The sequence below is a fragment of the Pan paniscus genome, chromosome 9 (genome assembly GCF_029289425.2).
Source record: "Pan paniscus chromosome 9, NHGRI_mPanPan1-v2.0_pri, whole genome shotgun sequence".
NCBI classification, from domain to species: domain Eukaryota; kingdom Metazoa; phylum Chordata; class Mammalia; order Primates; family Hominidae; genus Pan; species Pan paniscus.
In genome coordinates, this window is record NC_073258.2 from 47,972,723 (window position 1) to 47,997,035 (window position 24,313).

Genomic DNA, 24,313 nt, shown 5'->3' on the forward strand with positions numbered 1-24,313 from the left:
CAGGAGGCTGAGGCAGGAGAATTGCTTGAACCCAGGAGGTGGAGGTTGTAGTGAGCTGAGATCGCGCCACTGCACTCCAGCCTGGGCAACAGAGTGAGACTCCATCTCAAAAAAAAAAAAAAAAGAAGAAGATGATGAGGCAGGGAATAAAATAAGTGAGAAGGAGGGTGCTGAGCTTGTAAAGCAGCTGTAGAGTTGCAGGGGGCTTTGCTTCCCCTGAGTCTGCCCTTGCACAGCCTGACCAAAGGCAAGCCATATGAATGAACGGATGGATGGACAAATGAGGTCCATACACCGAGGGTGGTAGTGTTACCAACTGCAGTCTCATAGAGGGGCAATTTGGCAATATTGATGAAAAACTAAAAATGCTCATACCTCTTGCCTCGGACTTTCTATTTGGGGGACTATAGCCTTCAAAATGACTCTCAAAAGCAAGTAGCAATAAATACAAGTACATTCATTGCAACATTGTTTGTAGTTGAGGGGAAATTGATAAATATTACCCAGCAACTGAGAAATGATTAAGTAATAATCAGGATATAGTCAGACAGTGGACAACTCGGCAAATCTAGGATCTGAGAGTTAGTATTAAGTGGAAGAAAAGTTATGCAAACAGCATGGATGGGGAAGAAAGGATAACTTTTTCAAGACAGAAGAATTCCAACTAATAAACTGGATAGCCTCAAAGTATCTCCACCCAAAGTATCTCCAGATGCTTATTAATTGCAAAGAGAATAGTCAGTTGAGTCCGTTGACAGTGGAGAAACCCAGAAGATGCCACCTTAACCAAGTGATCCAGGTTAACATCACCAGTAACATCACCAGACATATGGCCACCACGCAACCCCTGAGAAAGACACATTACTTCTGCGGCTGCTCGTAACTAAAATGCGTAATCTCAGTCTAATTATGAAAAAGCAACAGACAACCCAAATAGAGGACTATCCTACAAAATAAGTGACAAATACTCTTCCAAAGTGTCAAGGTCATGAGAGACAGAGAAGGGCTGAGGAGCTGTCCCAGCCTGTGGGAGACTAAGGAGGCCTGTCAACTAAATGCAGTGTGAATCCTGGGCTGCATCCTGGAGCCAAAACAAAGCTATTAATAGAAAAACCGGGGAAATCTGAACGAAAGTCTGTAGGTTAGTTAGTAGTAGTGTGTCAATGTCAATTTCTCGGTTATGATCCTTGTATTATGGTTACGCAAGACGGTAACATTAGGGAAAGCTAAGTGAAGGATATTAAAGGAACTCCGTACTATTTTTGCAATTTTTTAGTAAGTCTGAAATTATTCCAAAATAAGAAACATTTTGAACAGAATGGATTTTATCATCTTAATTTAACCTGGTGAGCATTAGCTAGTTATCTTCAGTACCGGGTTGAATCACGTTCCCCCAAAATGTTCATCTGGAATTTCAGCATGTGACCTGGTTTGGAAATGGGTTCTTTGCAGATGTCATTAGTTAAATTAAGATGGAGTCATATTGGATTAGGGTGGCCACTAAATCCAACGACAGGTATTTTTGTAAGAAGGCACGTGGGCTGGCCACAGTGGCTTGGTGGGGCATGGTGGCTCACGCCTGTAATCCCAGCATTCTGGGAGTCCGAGGCAGGCAATCACTTGAGCCTAGGAGTTCAAGACCAGCCTGGGCAACATGGCAAAACCCCATCTCTACAAAAAATACCAAAAAAAAAAGAAATGAGTTGTTCGTGTTGGCATGTGTCATACACCATGTGACAACAGAAGGAGAGATTGGAGTGATGTGGCTACAAGCCAAGGAACACCAAGTGCTTCTGGCAACCACTGTAAGCTGGGTGAGGTATGGAGCCGATTCTCCCCCAGAAGCTCCAGAAGGAACCAACCTTGCCCCACCTTGTCTGAATTCTAGCCTCAAAAAATGTGAGAGAATAGGCTGGGCACAGTGGCTCATGCCTGTAATCCCAGCATTTTGGGAGGCTGAAGCAGGAAGATCTCTTGAGGTCAGGAGTTCGAGACCAGCCTGGCCAACATGGTGAAACCCTGTCTCTACTGAAAATACAAAAATTAGCCGGGCATGGTGGTGGGAGCCTGTAATCCCAGCTACTCAGGAGGCTAAGGCAGGAGAATCACTTGAACCCGGGAGGCGGAGGTTGCAGTGAGCTGAGATCAATCTACTGCACTCCAGTCTGGGTGACAGAGCAAGACTTCATCTAAAAAAAAGTGAGAGAATAAATGTTTGTTGTTTTAAGCCCCCACGTTTGTGATGCTGTGTTATAGCAGCAATAGGGAACTTCTGCGTCTTCCCAGCCAGCATCCCCAACACCTCTCCTCAGGCCAAGCCCTATTTCTCTTGAGGCTCTGTGCTGTTCAGTGACGCTAACCTGCCCCCCAGCCAGCCAGCCTCGGCCCATCAGCACATTCTGTCTCCAGCCTCTGAGATTGGTGCAGGGACAGTATGTGACCTGACCTGAGGCCATGAGACCTGAGACATTTGCTGCCATCTCCTGAGAAAGAAGCTTCCTCGCTTCCAGAACAAACACTCTCTCTCCTTTTAGACCCGAACGAGGACGCCATCGTGCTCCAATGAGGGTCTGAGAATACATGGATAAGCAGACTGTTTCTCCCACTATACACTCACAGTGGGCTTCTTACACCAGATGCGTGTTTGGGGAGGCGTTCCCACATAGTAAGCAAGCAATCAATTACGCAGCAGACACCAGTTCGGTGTCCTCTAATTCAGTTCACTTCCCCACCTGGAGATAGCGTCAGGTTCCACAGGCTAAGGACTCAGTCCCCAAGATGCTCCCCTTCTCCCGATGCCAATCACAAGTCCCAGAGTATTTCAGCTGTGCTTCTGACCAACTGGCTATAATTGAGGTTCCCACAATCCCCTCATTGGTTGGATTAATTTGCTAGAGCAGCTCACAGAACTCAGGGAAACACGTTGACTCACTTATTATAAAGGATACCACAGAGGACACAGATGGGCAATGCATAGGGCAAGGTATGGGGGACCAAAGCGCCATCCTCCAGGAGCCCCGTGTGTCCAGCTGTCCAGAAGCTCTCCAGACCCTGTCCTTCAGAGTTTTAATGGAGGCTTCATTACACAGGCGTGATTGATTAAGCCATCGGCCATTGGTGATCAACATAACTTCCAGCCCCTCTCCCCTCTAAGAGAGAATGGGAGTGGGGCTGAAAGCCCCAGTCCTCTAATCCTGCCTTGATCTTTCTGGAGTAGCCCCCATCCTCAAGCTACCTAGGGGCTGCCAGCCAACTGTCAACTCATTAGCACACAAAAAGACACTTACCACTTTGGAGATTCCATAGATTTTAGGAGTAACATGCCAGGAAATGTGGACAACAACTCAATATGTATTTTACGATATCACAAAGGGGAGCCAGCCTCCAGATGAAACCAGCAAAATGGGATGCAGAGTGGAGAGACAAGGACACTAGTCCAGGGGCTACTGATTCAAGCCTCACCTGAAACCCACATCACCTCCAGACTTCTGAGCTATGTGAGCCGCTAATTCCCTCTTGGGTTTAAGCCAGCGAAGTTTCAGCTCTCTACTCCTTGAGACTGAAAGAGTTGACTAACTCCTGTGAGGCTGGATCCATGAAAACAAAGGCTGTCATCATGATCAGGGCTCTCATCCTATCTCAGCTCCATTTCCCTCTGGGTTGGTTTTGCCCTTAGGCAGGCCCTGCTTTCCTAGTGACAAGATAACACCTAAAATCCAAATTCAGCTTAGCAATCCCCCTGGAAAGAAAGTATGTCTTTTATACCAGTCAGGTGTCTGCTGCACCAATGCCATGCAACAAGCACTCTGAAAATCTCAGTTGCTTATAACAACCATTCCTTTCATACTCATGGGTCTGCAGGTTAGTTGGGGGTTGTTAATATCAGAGTTAGACTGGACTCCAGTCTCTGGTTAGGTTCAATTTGCCCCACAGTCTCCATCCTGGACTCCAGATGAAGGCGCCATGGTCACCTGGGTGTACCTTCCTTTCTCATGGTGGGCAGGAGCTCTAGAGGGGCAAGCGGAAACACAAGATACTTCTTTAAGGCCTAGCTTGGAACCCACGCATCATCACTTCTACCGACATTCCATTGACCAAAGCAAGTCAGTGGCTGAGCTCACCATGGATGGTGTGAGGAAGAATACTCACCCACAGTGAACCATGCAAGGGAGGGAGGGAAGGAAGAAGCCTCAGCAAAACTCCATCAAACACGTCTTCCTCAACAGTGCCTCAAAGATCTTGGAACTGACTCATTGGCCTGGCCTGGGGTCAATGCCTGAGGGAGGTAGGAGTAAGGGTACAGCTAGGGGTCTCCCATATGGGAAGATGGGTTATTTCCCAAATGGAAGTCAAGGTGTTGCTGCCACAAGAAGTGGCAAGGGATCCCACATAGGCAATGGATAAATAATTATATAAACCAGCACTCAGCAAAAGGCAACGTGCAAATAAATCACCTGAGATGCTATTACAATGCAGATTCTGAGAGCCAAGCATGGTGGCTCCGACTGTAGTCCCAGCTACTAGGGAGGCTGAGGCTGGAGGATCTCTCAAGCCCAGGAGTTCGAGGCTGCAGCAAGCCACAATCGCACCACTGCACTCCAGCCTGGAAGACAGAGCAAAATCTCATCTCTTTAAAGAAAAAAAATTCATTTAATAAAAAATAATGCAGCTTCTGATTCAGTAGGTCCAGGGTGGGGCCTGAGATGCTGCATTTCTTTTCTTTTCTTTTTTTTTTTTTTTTTGAGACGGAGTCTTGCTCTGTCACGCAGGCTGGAGTAAGTGGCGTGATCTCGGCTCAGTGCAACCTCCGCCTCCCGGGTTCAAGCAATTCTCCTGCCTCAGCCTCCTGAGTAGCTGGGATTACAGGCACGCACCACCATGCCCAGCTAATTTTTAGAGACGGGGTTTCACCATGTTGGTCAGGCTGGTCTCAAACTCCTGATCTCATGATCCACACGCCTTGGCCTCTCAAAGTGCTGGGATTACAAGTGTGAGCCACCGAGCCCAGCTGAGATGCTGCACGTCTAAACAGTCCCAGATGATGCTAGCAGGGACTAGTAGCAATGAGCAAGACTGAAATTGGGAGAGTCTCTCAGCCTTCTGATGCCACATTCTCATTTACAAAATGATAATTCCACCTGCCACACAGACTTTTCTCAGCCAGGAAGATGGTGCCCTCGGGGGGATAAGGTGATGCAACATTTGTGCTGTCACTCACCTCCTGCCTGCCCCCTGCACCTCGAAGCCTCCCTCAGCCCCCAGGAAAGGACTCACAGCCCAGCCAGCAAGGAGACAGGAGGAAGATATCACAAAGTGAGTGCAGCTTCTGTTAACTGCCTTAAGCTGCTCCCTGCAATAATGTTGGTGTAATCCATAAGATTCAATTATGGTTATCAGACAATTAGGCACACCACAGCGAGGTTATTGCATAATTAATGCTCAGTCCCCATCTCAGCCTCTGAGAGTGACACAGGTTACAAGATTCACCTGCCCCACATCTGGGAGAGGAGCAGGGGCACCCAGGATGGGGAATGACCTCCCTGTGGGCTCAGAGGAGGATGTTCTTAGGACCCCAGAGGCATGGCAAAGGGACAGTGTGTGGCTGAAAGAGCTTAAGTCAGTGTGTGCCCAGGGCCCTCACGCCTGCCATTGTGTTTAGGACTTGGGCTTTAGCCTCCGGAGCGAGATTCAAATCCTGCCTCAACTACTGATTGGCTATATGGCATTAAGTACTCGCCTCACATTTTTAAAGCCTCCATCTCCTTGTCTTTTAAAGAAGGGAATTGATGATGTTATGAAAACTGGATGAGAGAGTTTGCATATTGGTTAGATGGTTCCTGCAGTACTATTTTCATTATTTCCCTCTCTGAGCCTCAGTGTCTTCATCTGTAAAATGGGAATAATTAGCCTCACCTTGCCTAGGCTTGAAAGATCAGCCGGTAGTTTGAGACCTGCCTGGGCAATATAGCAAGACCCTGTTCACCACAAAAAGGAAAAAAAAAAAGGGCGAAAGATCAGTCTGTGAGTCAAGTAAGACACACATGTGAACGGGATGTGTGGAGTGCTTTGCTAACGCTCCATTGTCTTAGTTACTATGTGCCTGGTTTTCTGCTCAACCCTCCAGGGTACGACTTTGTACAAGTCCCCAGGTCTCAACAGGACAGTGGGTGATCAGCCTACCTGAGAAGTGAAACTCATGATTTGGGTGAGTAGACTAGAGGAGAATCACATCTTTCTTTCTTTCTTTTTTTTTAGACGGAGTCTCGCTGTGTCACCCAGGGATCTCGGCTCACTGCAACCTCTGCCTCACCGGTTCCAGTGATTCTCCTGCCTCAGCCTCCCGAGTAGCTGGGATTACAGGCACACGCCACCACACCTGGCTAATTTGTTATTATTAGTAGAAATGGGGTTTCACCATGTTAGCCAGGCTGGTCTTGAACTCTTGACCTCAGATGATCCACCTGCCTCAGCCTCCCAAAGTGCTGGGATTACAGGCATGAGCCACCATGCCCGGCCTGAGAATCATTTCTTGAGCTATGATCTGTAACATTCAAATGAGCCTCTACGGACACAAAACAGAAAAATCATCAAAAAATGTCAGTGAAAAGTTCAGGTGAGAGAACTCAGGTGATGGTGCAGACAGAAGCAAGTAGGGGAGAAAGCTGGCTTCAGGGAGAGTGGTTAGGCCTTTGTGAGAAAGACTGGGGACTTCTCATATCATCCTCTGTGTCCCAGTTCCCAAAACACACACGCACATGGGCACATGCATGCAGGCACACAAAAACAAGCCCACACACCAGACGAAAAAATACAGATGCAGGTACACACACATGGACATGGACATGTGTGTGCCTGTGCCCATATAAACAAACATTAGTGCACACACACACTCACACACACACAGGCTCAGGCAGTATGTGCTCACACACAACCATACACACAGATACGCACAGAGGTACATTCACACACAGACCAACACACACAGGCACACAGATGCATGCACGCATGCACGTGCGCGCGCACACATACACACACGTGCACCCACCCTCAGTGATACCTTCCAATCCACTGGCCTCTCCGAAATTAGCACAGACCATTTTCCCACGACCCTTTCTCGCTGAGCGTGTGATTCCAAAACTGTCCACAAGAAAGTGCTCGGGAGCCAGAATTCAGGCGTTCCCGGCCCGCGGACACTTAGAGAGAGGAGCTTCGGAGTTATGGGGGGACCCACCCTTCCATTTAATAACTGAGAAAGCCACGGGAGGGGACTTGCTGGGCTCACAGCCAGTGATCCCTGCCCTGTTTCCTTATGGAGATTGCGGTCAGAAATGGGGAGTGGGGCAGAACCTGTCACTGTCACGGTCCTGTTTAGAGAGGAAGGTCGGAGAAACCAGTGCCGTGGAAGGCTCTCGGGCGTTGACAGGCGCTGTCCCCAGCTCACCGGCTCTATGACCCTGGGTAAGTTACCTGGCTTCTCTGTTCCTCAGTTTTCTCGTCTTCCCTGACCCAGGCTTTCCCGACTCCTCTAGGGGCCCCTTCCCCTCTCCATGAAACCTTCAGATCTCGGGCTGTTTTCCTCACTCAAGTGGCATCTCAGCTATCCCCTCCCGGGTTAGGCCTCCCTGGCCCCTATTTAACGGTGTCCCCACCCCCACCACTATCTTGTTTGTACCAACACTTGCTGCCTGACAATGCACACTTGTTCATTTGTTCACGTTTATTTTGTCTTCTCCAGAAGAATGGGAACTTCGTAAGAGCAGGGACGTGAGGGTGAACTGCTCACCCGGGCACCGCTGGCGACCGGAACCCAGCTCCCTCCGGGCTCCGGGAGAGGCGGCCTCAGCTGTGTGCTGGTGCTGCCCTCCAGCGGCGCTGGGTCCCCATGGCACCTGGCTTTCTCCTCCCCAGGGGCCTTTTCTTCTCCCACCCACCTGTCACCAGCTGCCAGGGCAAGTCTCTGTGTGACTCTAGGGTGAAGGTGGAGGGACCTTGCCTCCGAGGATTCATCCCACCTGGACTCCGATGAGTGAGGGACCCTCTCTGGCACCTGGTGTTTGAATGGCCAGCCTCACAGTTAATAAAGACAAGTTTGGTATCAGCTGTGGGATCCGTCCAGAAAAAGACACTTTTGGGTCAGAAATATAATGGTGCCTGTCTCGACATAGTCTAATAAGGAAAGAAAGACAAGCCAGTCCAACGGTCCCATTTTACAGATGAGGTCACTGCATCCCCACCTAGGACAGGAGGGTACAATGGCCTGGCCTAAGATAACCCTAGAATATGGTCACTCATTCTTCCACCCACTGAGAACCTCAGGGCAGTAGCGTTTTATGCAAAGCATGTGGTCCTGAACACCTTGCATAATTCAAAGCGTGCATAATTTCTGACTAATTTTGCCAGAGAAATGAATGCAAAGTAGAAAGGATGGGTTGCATACATTACTCCAATTGTGGCATATTTTTGCCTTAATGCTGCTTTTTATTTCCCTGGCATTATCGCTAATATTTCATAACGCACTCTCTGCTAAATTAACAGTGCAGCATTTCCTGCTGGTGGTTTGGCCTTCTTCATAACGTTTTATCACATCTCACTTCCTTTCCAATGTTATCAATTTTCAGGTGCGTTTTTCAGCACCACCACTTAAAGAACACTTGGATGACATTGTTACAGGATATGGGTAAAATATTTAAAGTTATAATAACTGTGAACATTGAGAAAATGGCACACTAGTCACCAGAATCTCCTGCAGAAATTAGAAATTCAGAGGCATGTAAACAACAGTGCATGCATATAGAAAGCAGGTATCTCTATTTAATAACCAAAGCAACGTCGCCATGTAGCAAGTTTACAGTCCTCAGTTAACAGCTCACTTAGTTCCTCCAACTCAAGGAAACTGCAATTCTTGACAGTTTTTTTTTTTTTAACTGAGGGGCTTGGCATTATTTCCAGCTTAGTGCATAAACACGTATTAGGATTTTTATGTTGCACCTTGCCAAAGTCACAGTTTAGACTCTCATAAACAGTGACTTCACCCTAAATGGTCTTCCTTGCTGTGTCCTTAACCCCAGAAGGGTGGAAATGTATGACTCCACCTAGTCATCTCAGATACGGATTTCAGAAATCTCAGCCACCCACCTCATACTTATACAGGGACCTTTTTGGAGGCAGCATCATCTGAGGCCGCTCTTGCCCAATTTGGCTGGCCCCACCTCCTCCCCAACGTCATCTTCTCTTGCAGTCTAGAGAGGGGGGCTACTCCCCCAATATAGGATCCATATTTAGATCCATGTTGGAGGGTGGGTAGAAAGGGGAGGTAGGATGAGGGAAAATTGAGTCTCAGTTTCACACATTTGTAAGATCGTCAGACTTTCCACATTGCCAAGAAACTCGTCAGCACAACCGCTGTGAATTGGCTTCTTGGCCTTCGTCTGCCCAGAATTGCTTCCAGAATGGCTCCTTCAGCTTGGCCTGAGCTTGGCCCCAGAAAAAGTGCCAGGGGCCCTAGGAAGGAGGAAAAGTGGGGCATTCAGGGCAGGCTCTGAACCCACTTGGATTCCAGTCCTGATTCCATTTGCATGTGACCTTGAGCAAGTCTCTATGCAAGGCACTTCACCTTTCTGGGCCTGTTTCCACCTCTGTCAAATGGGGATAATAATACCATCTACTTCCCAGAACTGGTGCCAGAATGAAAAGCAGTCCCTGCTGTGATAGTGTCTAGAACAGAGTAAGTGCCCAATAAATATTCCTTCGCTCTTGTTGCAGTTAGAAAAGCGACTGGATGAGGCGTACATTTACTGGAACCCTGGGATGTATAAGGGCCAGTGATCGGGTGAGGCGATCCTGCCCCTCGGAGAATTTATGGTCCAACTTTGGAGAGTGAACCTGCCCTCCCACTAATTCAAGAATTCACCAGCCAGAAGAACTGCATGTGGAATTGCCCTGTCCAGCCCTGACTTTGTGCAAGTGTCCATCAAGTCTCCTTCTGCCTCTGGGCTGCCTCTGAGACTTGAGGGGGAGTAAACAGGAGTCTAGGGGTCTCTCCACCCTCCAGGTGCCCCATCAGGCCGGCACCTCCCCACCAGCCCACCCCTCCCCTTGCAGCAGCAAATCTGCAAATGTGCCTTGCAAGCATGTCCAGTGGGCCAGAAGCCACACTCATCCTCCCCACCCCTTCAGAGGACAGCAGAGGTGCCTGGCCCAAAGGCGGTGGTTGGAGCCTGGGCTTCCTGCCTGGGGTGGGGTGGAGAGGGATCTGCCTTCTCTTCTGGGCCCCTGCGCCCCAGGTTTTTCTTCCTCGATACTCACGTTCCTTTCCCTGGACAATCCCTTGCTCTATGAGGGCCTCAGCTTTCCCCTCTGAAAAATGGGCAGCCTGGACTTCTCCAGCTCCTCCAGCTAAGACATTCGTCTCCTCCCTATCTCCACACCAGCCTCGCCGCCAACACCCCGGTCCCTCTCTCTCTCTCCTCTGCTGCTGTGGGGGCCTGTCCCTGGGGTCACTGAGGCTACTGCTGGCTGGGCTCCCAAGCACCAGAGAAGGACTCCACAGAACAATAGCAGAAGGAAGGGGGCCATTCTTCAGGAGGAGAGAATGAAATGGCCTAGCTCAGCCATGCCTGCCCTAGGTCCAAAGCTCCCAGCTCCATTCCTGCCTCTTCTGCCATGTTCCCATGTTTCTACATATGCATGTCTCCCACCAGACAAGGTGGTCCTGAGGGCAGGAGACACCCAGGCTATCCTCGCTGTATGCCTAGCACCTGGGTGCTGGGACCTGTTTCCTGGTCGGACAGAATGGGCGCCCACCCAGCAGGTGCAAGGATGGTAATGTTTTCCCGGCCTGTAGCCTGAATTCCAAGTGTCCACTCAGGGCCAAACCATGCAGTCAGAAAAGGATTCTCACTGGGCAAGAGGCTCAGGCCTATAATCCCAACACTTTGAGAGGCCAAGGTAGGTGGATCACTTGAGGCCAGGAGTTCGAGACCAGCCAGGCCAACATGGCAAAACCCCCTCTCTACTAAAAATACAAAAATTAGCCGGGCATGGTGGCAGGCACTTGTAGTCCCAGCTACTCGGGAGGCTGAGGCAGGAGAATCGCTTGAACCCGGGAGGTGTAAGTTGCAGTGACCCGAGATCGCGCCACTGCGCTCCAGCTTGGGTGACAGAGCAAGAATCTCTCTCAAAAAACAAAGCAAAAAGAAAGGACTCTCACAGTGAATAACCTAAGTCTACAAAAATAAAAGAAAGGACTCTACCTCAGGCCCACACTTCCCTCCCCTCTCTGCCTCCCTTCCCCTCTCCCCCAAGCCCCTCTTCTGCTTGCCTCCAGCCTCCCACCTAGAGACTCAGTCATTTCTGGCTCTTTCTGACTCTGCTTTAGAATGAGAAAAAATATGGGGAAGCAGGGACTTTTGATCATAAGGACAGGGGAAAGGAGATGGGATCCTTATCATGGCCTAGCTTCCGGCAAGATGTCTAAAACTCACATAGAATTGTCTCCTAGGGGAAATCACCCACCTGCATAATTTTCATATCCAATAATACTACAAGAGTGTCTATGTCCTTCCTACCTTGAGTTACATTTCTAAAAATCTTTATCATGTGAGTCATGAAAGGTGCCAACTGCCAATAAGTGTGCATGGGGAGAGGACAGATAGCTGGGAGTAGAGATTTATGTTGCCTGATAATACTAAAAAATTGCTATACTCAGTTTCATCAAACCCAGGTCCTAATGTCAGCCTGAAATTCTTCCTCGTCCAGGAAGCCCTTCTGGACTGGGAGGGAAAGTCTATGATACAAGAACAGTGTCTGATGTTTCCCAGATCCACCTTTTTTTCTCCTGTACCACGCCCACCACCTAGACAGCCCTTTCTCCATAGGTGTCCAAATGCCCCGAGTCTGTCAGTGCCAGGCTTGCATGCCATTATTTCCCAGATGAAATTGACTACCCCCCTGTTAGGACCCAAGCACTTCCTACCCTGGCCTGTGATCACAGGTGCTAGGAGAATTGCTCAGCAATGGGAGGGAGGGCACGTAGTAGGTCCCAGCCCTGACTTTGCCCAAATATCTGTCAAGCCACTTTCGGCCTCTGGGTCTCCTCCCTGAGGGATGGATGTGAGCTTAGAGGCCATTTAGGCTAACCCCTCCCCAGCCTGGGTGCCGTCTCCCCATATCCCTGACTTATTCATGGATGCCGAGGAACTGGTATGTTTGTCGGGTGACTAAATGAATAAATTCAGAACTTGGGGATTCCAAGATCTAACGCTCCCTCAGAGTTAAGCCTCTTAGCCTCCTTAACCCTGCAACTATCCTTCCTTTTCCTTATACCAGTCCAGTAACCAAATCACCTTCTAAACCACCAGCCGGCCAGCCATACCCCCAATACGACCCAGGTGAAATGACCAAAAAGGTTGACAGTACATCCAGTCACTGGGTTTTTTTAAAATTGTAATTAGTAATTATTATGCACTATGGAGGTAATAATAATAATAGCAGCAAACATTTATTTTATTTTATTTTATTTTATTTTTTGAGACAGAGTCTTACTCTGTCGCCCAGACTGGAGTGCAGTGGCCCACCTGGTACTGGGCTTGAGGCTTTGATGTGAATGACTTCATTTAATCCTCACAGTAATCCATAAGGGAGTTCCTTCATTAGCCCCTACCTTTCAGACCTGGAAATGAGGCGTAAAGAGGTTAAACTTGCCCCATGTAGCAAGCTGTTAACAGAATTTGGGGACTTTATAAAATCATTCTTTATCCATTGTGTACAATATTTTTCCATTTTTGTAGTCCTCTTTCAGACTTTGACATTTTTTTTTTAATTTCATGTCCTCATCTATTTTCAGTTCATTACCCCTGCCCTGTTTGTTTGGCAATGTTTCTGTGAACTGTCAATCTTGTCTTCCTCTCTAAGAGACTAGAAATATTCAGGCAATTTGTGAAAACATAGCCAAATAGGTAAAGTGGACATGGATGACTGAAAATGAATTTTTTTAAATGAAACAACCTAGAAAGAAGACAAAATTGCTTTCAAAATGCATGCAAAAATTGCAAAATCTCCCCAGGGTGCAATGACCTTATCAAGACAGGAACTAATGGCTGTAAACATTCATTTCCAACCGAATTTCTTTCAGTTGATTCACTTAGAACCCAGAAAAACTTTAAAATTTGTAATAACTTCATCAGATGAATGCATAATTGCTGGGAAATTATTTAGCAATTAAAAGCCCAGAAGTCTGAAGGTGGGGTTGGCGTATAGAGCTAAAATGCACTTTAGAAGCTATCCTCATTGTACATAAAAATTAATAATACTTGATAAAACAGGGGCCAGAAATACTGTTTCAACCAACTTTTTTGGCGTCAGTTTTATTGAAGCATAACTAGATACAATAAAATGCAAAGATTTGTAAATGTAGCATTATAACAACCGTATAATCAAGATATTGATTGACTGCTTTTGTTTGTTTTAGAGACAAAGTTTCACTCTGCTGCCCAGGCTGGAGTGCACGGGTATGATCATAGCTCACTGTAACCTTGCACTCCTGGGATCAAGCGATCCTCCTGCTTCAGCCTCCCAGTATCTAGGACTACAGGCGTGTGCCACCACGCTGGGCTCATTTTTCTAACTTGTACAGAGAGGGTCTCGCTATGTTGCCCACACTGGTCTTGAACTCCCGGCCTCAAGCGATCTTCTTACCTCAGCCTCCCAAAGTGCTGGGATTACAGGCATAAGCCACCACACCTGGCCTGACTGATACTGATAATGACAAGATATTAAACATTTCCATCACCCCAGGAACTTTTCTTGTGCCTCTTTGTAATCAATCCACCCCATCACCAGTCAACCAATGATCAGTGCTCTATAACCAGGGCTTATATTTGTCTGTTCTAGAATTTCATATAAATGGATTCATACAGTATGTAATCCTTTGTGTCTGTCTTCCTTCACTCAGTAAAATGTCTTTGAGGATCATACATTGTATTTATTTATTTATTTTGAGACAGAGTCTCGCTCTGTCACCCAGGCTGGAGTGCAGTAGCACCATCTCGGCTCACTGCAACCTCTGCATCCCCGGCTCAAGCGATTCTCATGCCTCAGCCTCCCAAGTAGCTGGGACTACAGGTACACACCACCACACCTGGGTAATTTTTGTACTTTTTGTAGAGACTGGGTTTTCACCATGTTGGCCAGGCTGGTCTAGAACTGTCCTCAAGTGATCTGCCTACCTCAGCCTTTCAAAGTGCTGGGATTACAAGTGTGAGCCACCGCGCCCAGCCGAGATTCATACATTTTGTTGTTACAATCAAGCAGTTCTTTCATTTCCCTGAGTAGTATTCTACCCATTTTATCAAGTAGTGTTCCACTGTATGCAAATATCACAGTGTGTTTATCCATTCACCTGTTGATGGACGTTTGGATTTTCTCCGATTTTTTGGTATTAGGAATAAAACTGCTATGAAGATTTTTGCATAGGTTTTAAGGTGAACATAACTTTTCATTTCTCTTGAGTAAATACCTAACAATGAGAGTGCAGGGTCATATGGAAAATGTGTCACTATATAAAAAACTGCCAGCTGGGTGCAGTGGCTCATGCCTGTAATCCCAGCACTTTGGGAAGCCGAGGCAGGCAGATCACGAGGTCAGGAAATCGAGACTATCCTGGCTAACACGGTGAAACCACGTCTCTACTAAAAACACAAAAATTAGCCGGGCGTGGTGGCAGGCGCCTGTAGTCCCAGCTACTCGGGAGGCTGAGGTAGGAGAATCGCTTGAACCTGGGAGGCGGAGCTTGCAGTGAGCCGAGATCGCACCACTGCACTCAAGCCTGGGCAACAGAGTGAGACTCCATCTCAGAAAAAAAAAAAAAAAAAAAAAAACTGCCAAGCTGTTTTCCAAAGTGACTTTACCATTTCACCATCACCCCGCAGTATGTGAGGATTCCAGCTGCTCCCCATTCTGACAAATAAATGACAGCTTTTAATATCTTCTTTAATTCTAAGAGGTAAGAAATTGTATCTCTTTGTTCAACCACGTTGCTTTTTTTTTTAGACAGAGTCTCACTCTGTCACCCAGGCTGGAGTGCAGTGGCCCAATCTCGGCTCACCGCAACCTCCGTCTCCCAGGTTCAAGTGATTCTCCTGCCTCAGCCTTCCGAGTAGCTGGGACTATAGGCACGCGCCACCACGCCCAGCTAATTTTTTTCTATTTTTAGTAGAGACGGGGTTTCACTATGTTGGCCAGAATGATCTTGATCTCTTGACCTCGCGATCTGCCCACCTCGGCCTCCCAAAGTGCTGGGATTACAGGTGTGAGCCACCGCGCCCAGCCAACCACGTTGCTTTTTATGCAACAATCTGCTGGCTTCTCAACACCAAATGTGTATGCCCTACCTATTTGCATTCATGCACAAAAATGTGTCTATGTGCATACACACAAACACACACATACACCTGGGCCCCTCCTGCCGCTCCTTGTGTGGTGAAGAACACCCTCAATGAGGATGAACTTTGGCCTCTGCACAGGAACTGGCTGACCCTGAGCAGTTCACTTCAGACCTGCTTTTCCAGCAATCAAATGTGGACAATAATCCAGCCCACTAAGATCAAAACACCAAAAGCATAATCTACAAAAGAAATTGATAATTTGGACTTCATTAAAATTAAAAACTTCAGCTGGGCACAGTGGCTCATGCCTATAATCCCAGCACTTTGGAAGGCCAAGGCGAGAGCATCACTTGAGCCCAGGAGTTAGAGAGCAGCCTGGACAACATGGCAAAACCCTGTCTCTACAAAAAAAAAAAAATACAAAAATTAGCCAGGTGTAGTGGCATGCACCTGAGTCCCAGGTACTAGAGAGGCTGAGGTGGGCGGATCACCTGAGCCCAGGAGGTTGAGGCTGCAGTGAGCCTGGACTGGACCAATGCACACCCATCTGGGTGACAGAGTGAACGCTTGTCTCAAAAAAAAAAGTTAAAAACTTCTGCTCTGCAAAAGAGACTGTTATGAGAATTTGAAAAAAAGCAAGCCACGGACTAGGAGAAAATATTTTCAAAACACATGTCTGATAAAGGACTGTTATCCAAACTATACAAATAACTCTTAAAACTCACTATTAAGAAAATATATGAACTAAAAGTGGGCAAAACATCTGAACAGACACTCCACCAAAGAAGATACACAGATAGGAAAGAAACAAATGAAAAGATGCTCAAAATCACATGTCATTAGGGAACTGTCAATTAAAACAGCAATTAGATAACCACTACACACCTATTTGAATGGCTACACCCAAAAAACCAACAGTAACCAATGCTATCGAGGATGTGGAGCAACAAAAATTCTCATACACGCCGGTGGCAATGCAAAGTGGGACAGCCACTTTGGAAGACAGTTTGGCAGCTTCTTCCAAAGCCAGATATAGTCATACCATACGATTCAGCAATCGCATTCAGTTATTTACCCAAATGAGTTGAAAACATATCCACAGAAAAACTTGCACACAAATGTTTATAGCAGCTTTATTCGTGACTGACAAAACCTGGAAGTAAGTAACCAAGATGTTCTTCAAAAGGCGAACAGGGCCAGGCACGGTGGCTCACGCCTGTAATCCTGGCACTTTGGGAGGCTGAGGCAGGCAGATCACCTGAGATAGGGAATTTGAGACCAGCCTGGCCAAAATGATGAAACCCCATCTCTACTAAAAATACAAAAGTTACCTGGGCATGGTGGTAGACGCCTGTAATCCCAGCTACTCGGGAGACTGAGGTGAGAGAATCACTTGAACTTGGGAGGCGGAGCTTGCAGTGAGCTAAGATAGTACCACTGCACTCCAGCCTGGGCAATAGAGTGAGACTCCGTCTCAAAAAAAAAAAAAAAATAGGTAAATGGATAAAGTGTAGGATATCCATACAGTGGAATATCATTCAGTGCTATGGGCTGACTTACGTCCCCGCTCTCCGCCAACAAATTCGTATGTTGAAGCCCTAACATCCCCTGCCATTTTAACTGTATTGTAGTTAGGGTCTTTATGGAGGTAAAGATATGACAATTATAAATGTATATCCACCATGCAACAGAACCCCAAAATATATGAAGTAAAATTAACAGAACTTAAGGAAAAACAGTCAATTGTATTATTATAATACAATACAATTTAGGGAGAATTGACATCTTAACAATTTCAAGTCTTTTGATCCATTTTGATCCATGAACATCACATATCTTTTGATTTATTTAAGTCTTTGTTTCTTCAATGTTTGGTAGTTTTTTGTTTGTTTGTTTGTTTATTTTTGAGATGGAGTCTTGCTCTGTTGCCCAGACTGGAGTGCGGTGGCGTGATCTCAGCTCACTGCAACCTCTGCCTCCTGGGTTCAAGCGATTCCCCTGCCTCAGCCTCCCAAGTAGCTGGGACTACAGGCGCCCGCCACCACACCCAGCTAATTTTTTGTATTTTTAGTAGAGACGGGGTTTCACCATGTTAACCAGGATGGTCTCGATCTCCTGACCTCGTGATCCACCCGTCTCAGCCTCCCAAAGTGCTGGGATTACAGGCTTGAGCCACCACACCTGGCCAATGTTTGGTAGTTTTTAGCATACAAATCTTGCATGTATTTCAGGTTTTCCTTGATATCGTAAATGGTCCTTTTTTTCTTTTTTTTGACACAGAGTTGCTCAGGCTGGAGTATAGTGGTGTGATCTCGGCTCACTGACACCTCCACCTCCCGGGTTCAAGTGATTCTCCTGCCTCAGCCTCCAGAGTAGCTAGGATTACAGGCATGCGCCACCACACCTGGCTAATTTTTATATTTCTAGTAGAGATGGAGGTTTCACCATGTTGGCCAGGCTGGTCTTGAACTCCTGACTTCAAGTGATCCCCCCACCTTGGCCTCCCAAAGTGCTGGGATTACAGACATGAGCCACCATGCCTGGCCATAAATGGTATTTTTTTTTTTAAATCTCAATTTTTGCTTGTTTATTTCCATCTATAGAATTGATTTTTCTATATATACAATTGATTTTTGTGTATTGATCTTGTATTCTGCAACCTTGTTTAACTCACTTATAAGCTCTAATAGCTTTTTTTTTTTTTACCTCTAATAGCTTTTTAAAACAACTTTATTAAGGTATAAATCACATACCATACCATTTATCCATTTGAAGTGTCAATGGTTTTTACTATATTCATAGAGTTGTATAAGCATCACCACAACCATTTTAGGATAATTTAGTCACTCCAGCAAGAAACCTTCCTATCTTTTGCAGTCACTTTGCATTTCCCATAGCCCTCTAGCTCCTACGCAAACACTAATCTAGCTTCTGCCTCTATAGATTTACCTATCTGGGATTTTATAAGTGAATTCATACAATATGGTCTTTGGTGACTGGTGTCACTTACTTAATGTAATATTTTCTTTTTTTTTTTTTTTTTGAGATGGAGCCTGCCCTGTCGCCCAGGCTGGAGTTCAATGCCGCAATCTCAGCTCACTGCAATCTCTGCCTCCCAGGTTCAAGCGATTCTCCTGCCTCAGCCTCCAGAGTAGCTGGGATTACAGGCACGTGCCACTACGCCTGGCTAATTTTTCTATCTTTAGTACAGATGGGGTTTCACCATGTTGGCCAGGCTGGTCTCGAACTCTTGACCTCATGATCCACCCGCCTCAGCCTCCCAAAGTGCTGGGATTACAGGCATGAGCCACTGCGCCCAGCCTAATGTAATATTTTCAAAGTTCATCCATGTTGTAGCATGTTATCAGTACTTTATTCCTTTTTATGAATGAATAACCTTCCATTGTATGGACATATCACATTTCATTTATCTGTTGATCAGCTGATGGACATTTGGGTTGTTTATACTTTTTGGCTATTATGAAGAATGCTACTATGAACATCTGCATTCAAGTTTTTAGGTGGACATTTGCTTTAATTTCTCTGAGGCTTATACATAGGAGCAGAATTATTAGGTCATATGGTAACTCTGTGTTTACTCCTTTGAGGAACTGCCAGACTGCTTCTAAAACGGCTTCATCATTTTACATTCCCACCAGCAATTTATGAAAGCTGCAATTCCTCCATGTCCTGGCCAACCTTGTTATTGTCTGTTTTTTTATTATTTTTATTATTTTATTATTATAGCCACCCTAGTGGATGTAAGGGCTACTTATTGTGGTTTTGATTTTTGTTTCCCTAATGACTAATGATTTCTAGCATCTTTTCCTGTGCCTGTTGGCATTTTGCATATCTTCTTTGGAGAAATATCTACTCAAGTCATTTGATCATTTTAAAATTGTGTTATTCCCCATCAAAAAGTGGGCAAAGGATATGAACAGACACTTCTCAAAAGAAGACATTTATGTGGCCAACAAACATATGAAAAAAACTCATCATCACTGGTCATTAGAGAAATGCAAATCAAAACCACAATGAGATACCATATCATGCCAGTTAGAATGGCGATTATTAAAAAGTCAGGAAACAATAGATGCTGGCGAGGCTGTGGAGAAATAGGAACGTTTTTACACTCTTGGTGGGAATGTAAATTAGTTCAACCACTGTGGAAAATAGTGTGGTGATTCCTCAAGGATCTAGAACCAGAAATACCATTTGACCCAGCAATCCCATTGCTGGGTATATACCCAAAGGATTATAAATCATTCTGCTATGAAGACACATGCAGGCATATGTTTACTGCAGCACTGTTTACAATAGCAAAGACTTTAAACCAACCCAAATGCCCATCAGTGATAGACTGGATAAAGAAAATGTGGCAAATATACACCATGGAATACTATGCAGCCATTAAAAAAGAATACGTTCATGCTGGGCACAGTGGCTCATGCCTGTAATCTCAGCTACTCAGGAAGGCTGAGGCAGGAGAATCACTTGAACCTGGGAGGCGGAGGTTGTGGTGAGCCGAGACCGTGCCATTGCACTCCAGCCTGGGCAACAAGAGTGAAACTCCATCTCAAAAAAAAAAAAAAAGAATGAGTTCATGACCTTTGCAGGGACATAGATGAAGCTGGAAGCCATCATTCTCAGCAAACTAACACAGGAACAGAAAACCAAACACCACATGTTCTCACTCACAAGTGGGAGTTGAACAATGAGAACACATGGACACAGGGAGGGAACATAACACACTGGGGCCTGTCAGGGGGTCGGGGGCAAGGGGAGGGAGAGCATTAGGACAAGCACCTAATACATGCAGGGCTTAAAACCTAGATGTCGGGTTGATGGGTGCAGCAAACCACCATGGCGCATGTATACTTATGTAACAAATCTGCACGTTCTGCACATGTATCCCAGAACTTAAAGTAAAATTTAAAAAAATTAAAATAAAATAAAATTGGGTTGTTGGTCTTATTTGTTGTTGAATTGTAAGAGTTCTTTATATATTCTGGATAGTAGACCCTTATTGAATATGATTTACAATTTTTTTCCCATTCTGCAGATTATCCTTTCACTTTCTTAATAGTGTCTTTTGATGAACAAAATTTTTCTAATTAATGAAGTCTAAAATAGGTATATATTTTTCTTTCACTGCTTGTGCTTTCATGTCATACCCCAAAATCCATTGCCAAATCAAAGGTTTACCTTAGGTTTTGTTGGAAATGTTTATACTTTTTTTTTTTTTGAGACAGAGTCTTGCTCTGTCACCCAGGCTGGAGTGCAGTGGCGTGATCTCAGCTCACTGCAACCTCAGCCTCCCAGGTTCTAAGGGATTCTCCTGCCTCAGCCTCCCAAGTAGCTGGGATTACAAGCACACACCACCATGAATGGCTAATTTTGTATTTTTAGTAGAGATGGGGTTTCACCATGTTGGCCAGGCTGGTCTCGAACTCCTGACCTCAGGTGATCCACCAGCCTCAGCCTCCCAAAGTACTGGGATTACAGGCATAAGCCACCATGCCCAGCCAAATTTTTACAGTTTTAACTCATTTGTAGGTCTTTGACACTTTTTTTTTTTTTTGGTCTTTGATATATTTTGATTTAATTTTTATAGTTGGTGTGAGATAAGGTTCCAACTTCATTCTTTTGAATGTAGATATCCATTTGTCCAAGCATCATTTGTTGAAGAAACTATTCTTTCCTCATTGAATAGTCTTGGCACTCCTTTTGAAAATCAAATAACTACTGACATCTACATTGATGATGTTTTTCAGGACTCTCTGTTCTATTCTATTGATCTATATGTCTATCCTTATATACTGTTTTAGTCACTGTAGCCTTATAAGAAGTTTTGAAATTGGGAAGTGTGAGTCCTCCAAATTTGTTCTTTTTCAAGGTTGTTTTGGCTATTCTGGGTCCCTTGAAGTTACATATGAACTTTAGAATCAATTTTTTCATTTCCACAAAAAGGCTTTTGGGATTTTGACAAGGATTGCCTTGAATCTGTAGATTGCTTTGGGGTATACTGCCATTCTTGTACAGGATTTCTTTCAAGGTATTTAGGTCTTCTTTAATTTTGTTCAGTAATGTTTTGTAGTTTTCAGTGTACAAATCATGTACCTCCTTAGTTAAATTTATTCCTAAGTGTTTTATTCTTTTTGATGCTATTGTAAATGGAATTGTTTTCTTCACTTCCTTTCTGTGTTGTTCATTACTCCTGTATAGAAATGCCACTAGTTTTTGTGTGTTGATTTCGTATCCTGTCATTTTTCTAAATTTGATAGTTGGCTCTGATAGAGGATTTGTTACAATTTCTTATATATAAATCATGTCATCTGTGAATAAATATAATTTTACTTCTTCCTTTCTAATTTGGATGTTTCATTTCTTTTTGTTGCTTAATTGCTCTGGCTAGAACTTCCAGCACAATGTTGAATAGCAGTAGCAAAAGTAGGCATCCTTATCTTATTCCTGATCTTAGGGGAAAGATTTCACACTTTCACCATTGGGTATAATGTTAGCTATGAGTTTTTCGTAAATGTCCTTTATCATGGTGAGGAAGTTCTTTTCCATTCCTAGTTTCTGAGACTTTTAATCTTGAAAGGTGTTGGATTTTGTTAAATATTTTTTCTGCATCAATTTGAAATGCTCTTATGGGGATTTTTCTTCATCCCATTAAGGCAGTATATTACACTGATTAATTTTTATGTTGAACCAACATTGCATTCCTGGGATGACTCCTACTTGGTAATGATGTATAATCCTCTTAACATGTTGATGGATTTGGTTTGCTAGTATATTGTTGAAGATTTTTGCATCTACATTCATAAGGGATATTCGTCTGTGGTTTTCTTTTCTTGTGATGTCTTTATCTGTCTTTGATATCAAAGTAATGCTGAATTCCTAGAATGGGGTAAGAAATGGTCTCCCTTTCCATTTTTTGAATGAGTTTGATAAAGATCAGTGTTAATTCTTTGTCAGATGTTTGGTAAAATTCACCAGTGAAGCCATCTGGTTGTGAGCGTGTTTTTATTGGGAGGTTTTTGATTACTTATTCATTCTCTTTATTTACTAATGGGCTGTTCAGATTTCTATTTCCTCTTGAGTCAGTTTTGGTCGTTTGTGTTTCTAGGAATTTGTCTATTTCATCTAGACTATCTAATTTGTTAACTTTCAATTGTTCATTGTATTCTCTTACAATTTCTTTTTTTTTTTCTGTAAACTCTTTTGTAATATCCCCACTTTCATTTCTGATGTTAGGAATTTGAATCTTCTCCCTTTTCTCTTTGTCAGTCTAGCTAATGGTTTGCCAAGTTTGATGATCTTTTAAGGCCAATAACCAACTTTTGGTTTCCTTGATTTTCTCTACTGTTTTTCTATTCTCTACTTTTTCCACTATAATCTTTATTATTTTCTTCCTTCTGCTAACTTTGGGTTTAGATTGTATTCTTTTTCTAGTAGCTTAAGGCAGCAGTCCCCTACCCTTTTAGCACCAGGGACCAGTTTTGTGGAAGACAATTTTTCCACAGACCGTTGGGGAGAGGATGGTTTCAGGATGATTCAAGCACAATACATTTATTGTGCACTTTGTTCCTATTATTATTACATTGTAATATATAATGAAATAATTATACAACTCACCATAACAAAGAATCAGTGGGAGTCCTGAGCTTGTTTTCCTGCAACTAGACAGCCCCACCTGGGAGTGATAGGAGACAATAACAGATCATCAGGCATTAGAGTCTCATAAGGAGCACACAACCTAGATTTCTTGAATGCACAGTTCACAATAGGGTTTGTGCTCCTATGAGAATCCAATACCACCACTGATGTGACAGGAGGCAGAGCTCAGGTGGTAATGCAAGCAATGGGGAACAGTTGTAAATACAGATGAAGCTTCACCCTCTGCTCACCTCCTGCTGTGTGGCCCAGTTCCTAACAGGCCACAGACCAGTACCAGTCTGTGGCCCAGGGATTGGGGACACTGACATACATTGTAAAGTTAGGTTATTTATTTGAGATCTTTCTTCTTTTTTAAAGTAGGCATTTATAACCATGACTTTCCCTCTGAGCACTGCTTTTGCTGCATCCTATAAGTTGTGGTATGTTGTTATTTTATTTTCATTCATCTCAAAGTGTTTTCTTATTTCACCTGTAATTTCTTCTCTGGCCCACTGGTTATTTAAGAATATATTGCTTAGGCCAGGTGCGGTGACTCATGCCTGTAATCCTAGCACTTTGAGAGGCCGAGGTGGGCAGATCACGAGGTCAGGAGTTCGAGACCAGCCTGGCCAACATGGCGAAACCCTGTCTCTACTAAAAATACAAAAATTAGCCGGGCATGGTGGCATGCTCCTGTAATCCCAGCTACTCAGGAGGCTGAGGCAGGAGAATCGCTTGAACCTGGGAGGTGGAGGTTGCTGTGAGCTGAGATCACGCCACTCCACTCCAGCCTGGGCAACAGAGTGAGACTCCATTTCAAAAAAAAAAAAAAGAAGAAGAATATATTGCTTAATTTCCACATATTTGTGAATTTTCCAGGTTTTTTTCTGTTGTTGCTTTCTAGTTTTATTTCATGTTAATTGGAAAAGACACTTTGTACAATTTCAATCTTTTAAATTTTATTGAGACTTGTTTTGTGGCCTAACATAGGGTCTATCCTGGAAAATGTTCCATGTGCACTTGAGTAGACTATGTATTCTGTGGTTGCTGGATGGAATGTTCTTTTTCTTCATAATTTTTTTAAAAAGAAAATAATCACAATGGGTAGTACAAATTTGGGATCTAAAGCCACTGTTTTCTTGTTGGGGGAGGAGGGCATTTTGGTGTTGGCGGTTTTTTTGTTGGTTTTGTTTGTTTGTTTGTTTGCTTGTTTTTTGAGACAGAGTATGGTTCCATTGCCCAGGCTGGAGACCAGTAGCACAATCTCA

The 24,313-nt window shown here is 44.7% G+C and overlaps 1 protein-coding gene across 1 annotated transcript; it reads left to right on the forward strand.

The window, feature by feature from the left end:
- Positions 1 to 7,151: 7,151 nt before the first annotated feature.
- Positions 7,152 to 8,098, forward strand: LOC130540630 (uncharacterized). The gene is made up of 2 exons (XM_057299304.1): positions 7,152 to 7,458; positions 7,736 to 8,098. Exons 1-2 carry the CDS (start codon positions 7,329 to 7,331, stop codon positions 7,963 to 7,965), a joined length of 360 nt encoding a protein of 119 aa, XP_057155287.1. The 5' UTR covers positions 7,152 to 7,328; the 3' UTR covers positions 7,966 to 8,098.
- Positions 8,099 to 24,313: the final 16,215 nt, after the last annotated feature.

Excerpts from the sequence above, each read along its gene's own strand:
- LOC130540630 (XM_057299304.1), top strand. The coding sequence starts at position 7,329 with ATGGGGAGTGGGGCAGAACCTGTCACTGTCACGGTCCTGTTTAGAGAG. Across the intron at positions 7,459-7,735 it reads CACCGGCTCTATGACCCTGG|AAGAATGGGAACTTCGTAAG; the intron begins GTAAGTTACCTG and ends TGTCTTCTCCAG.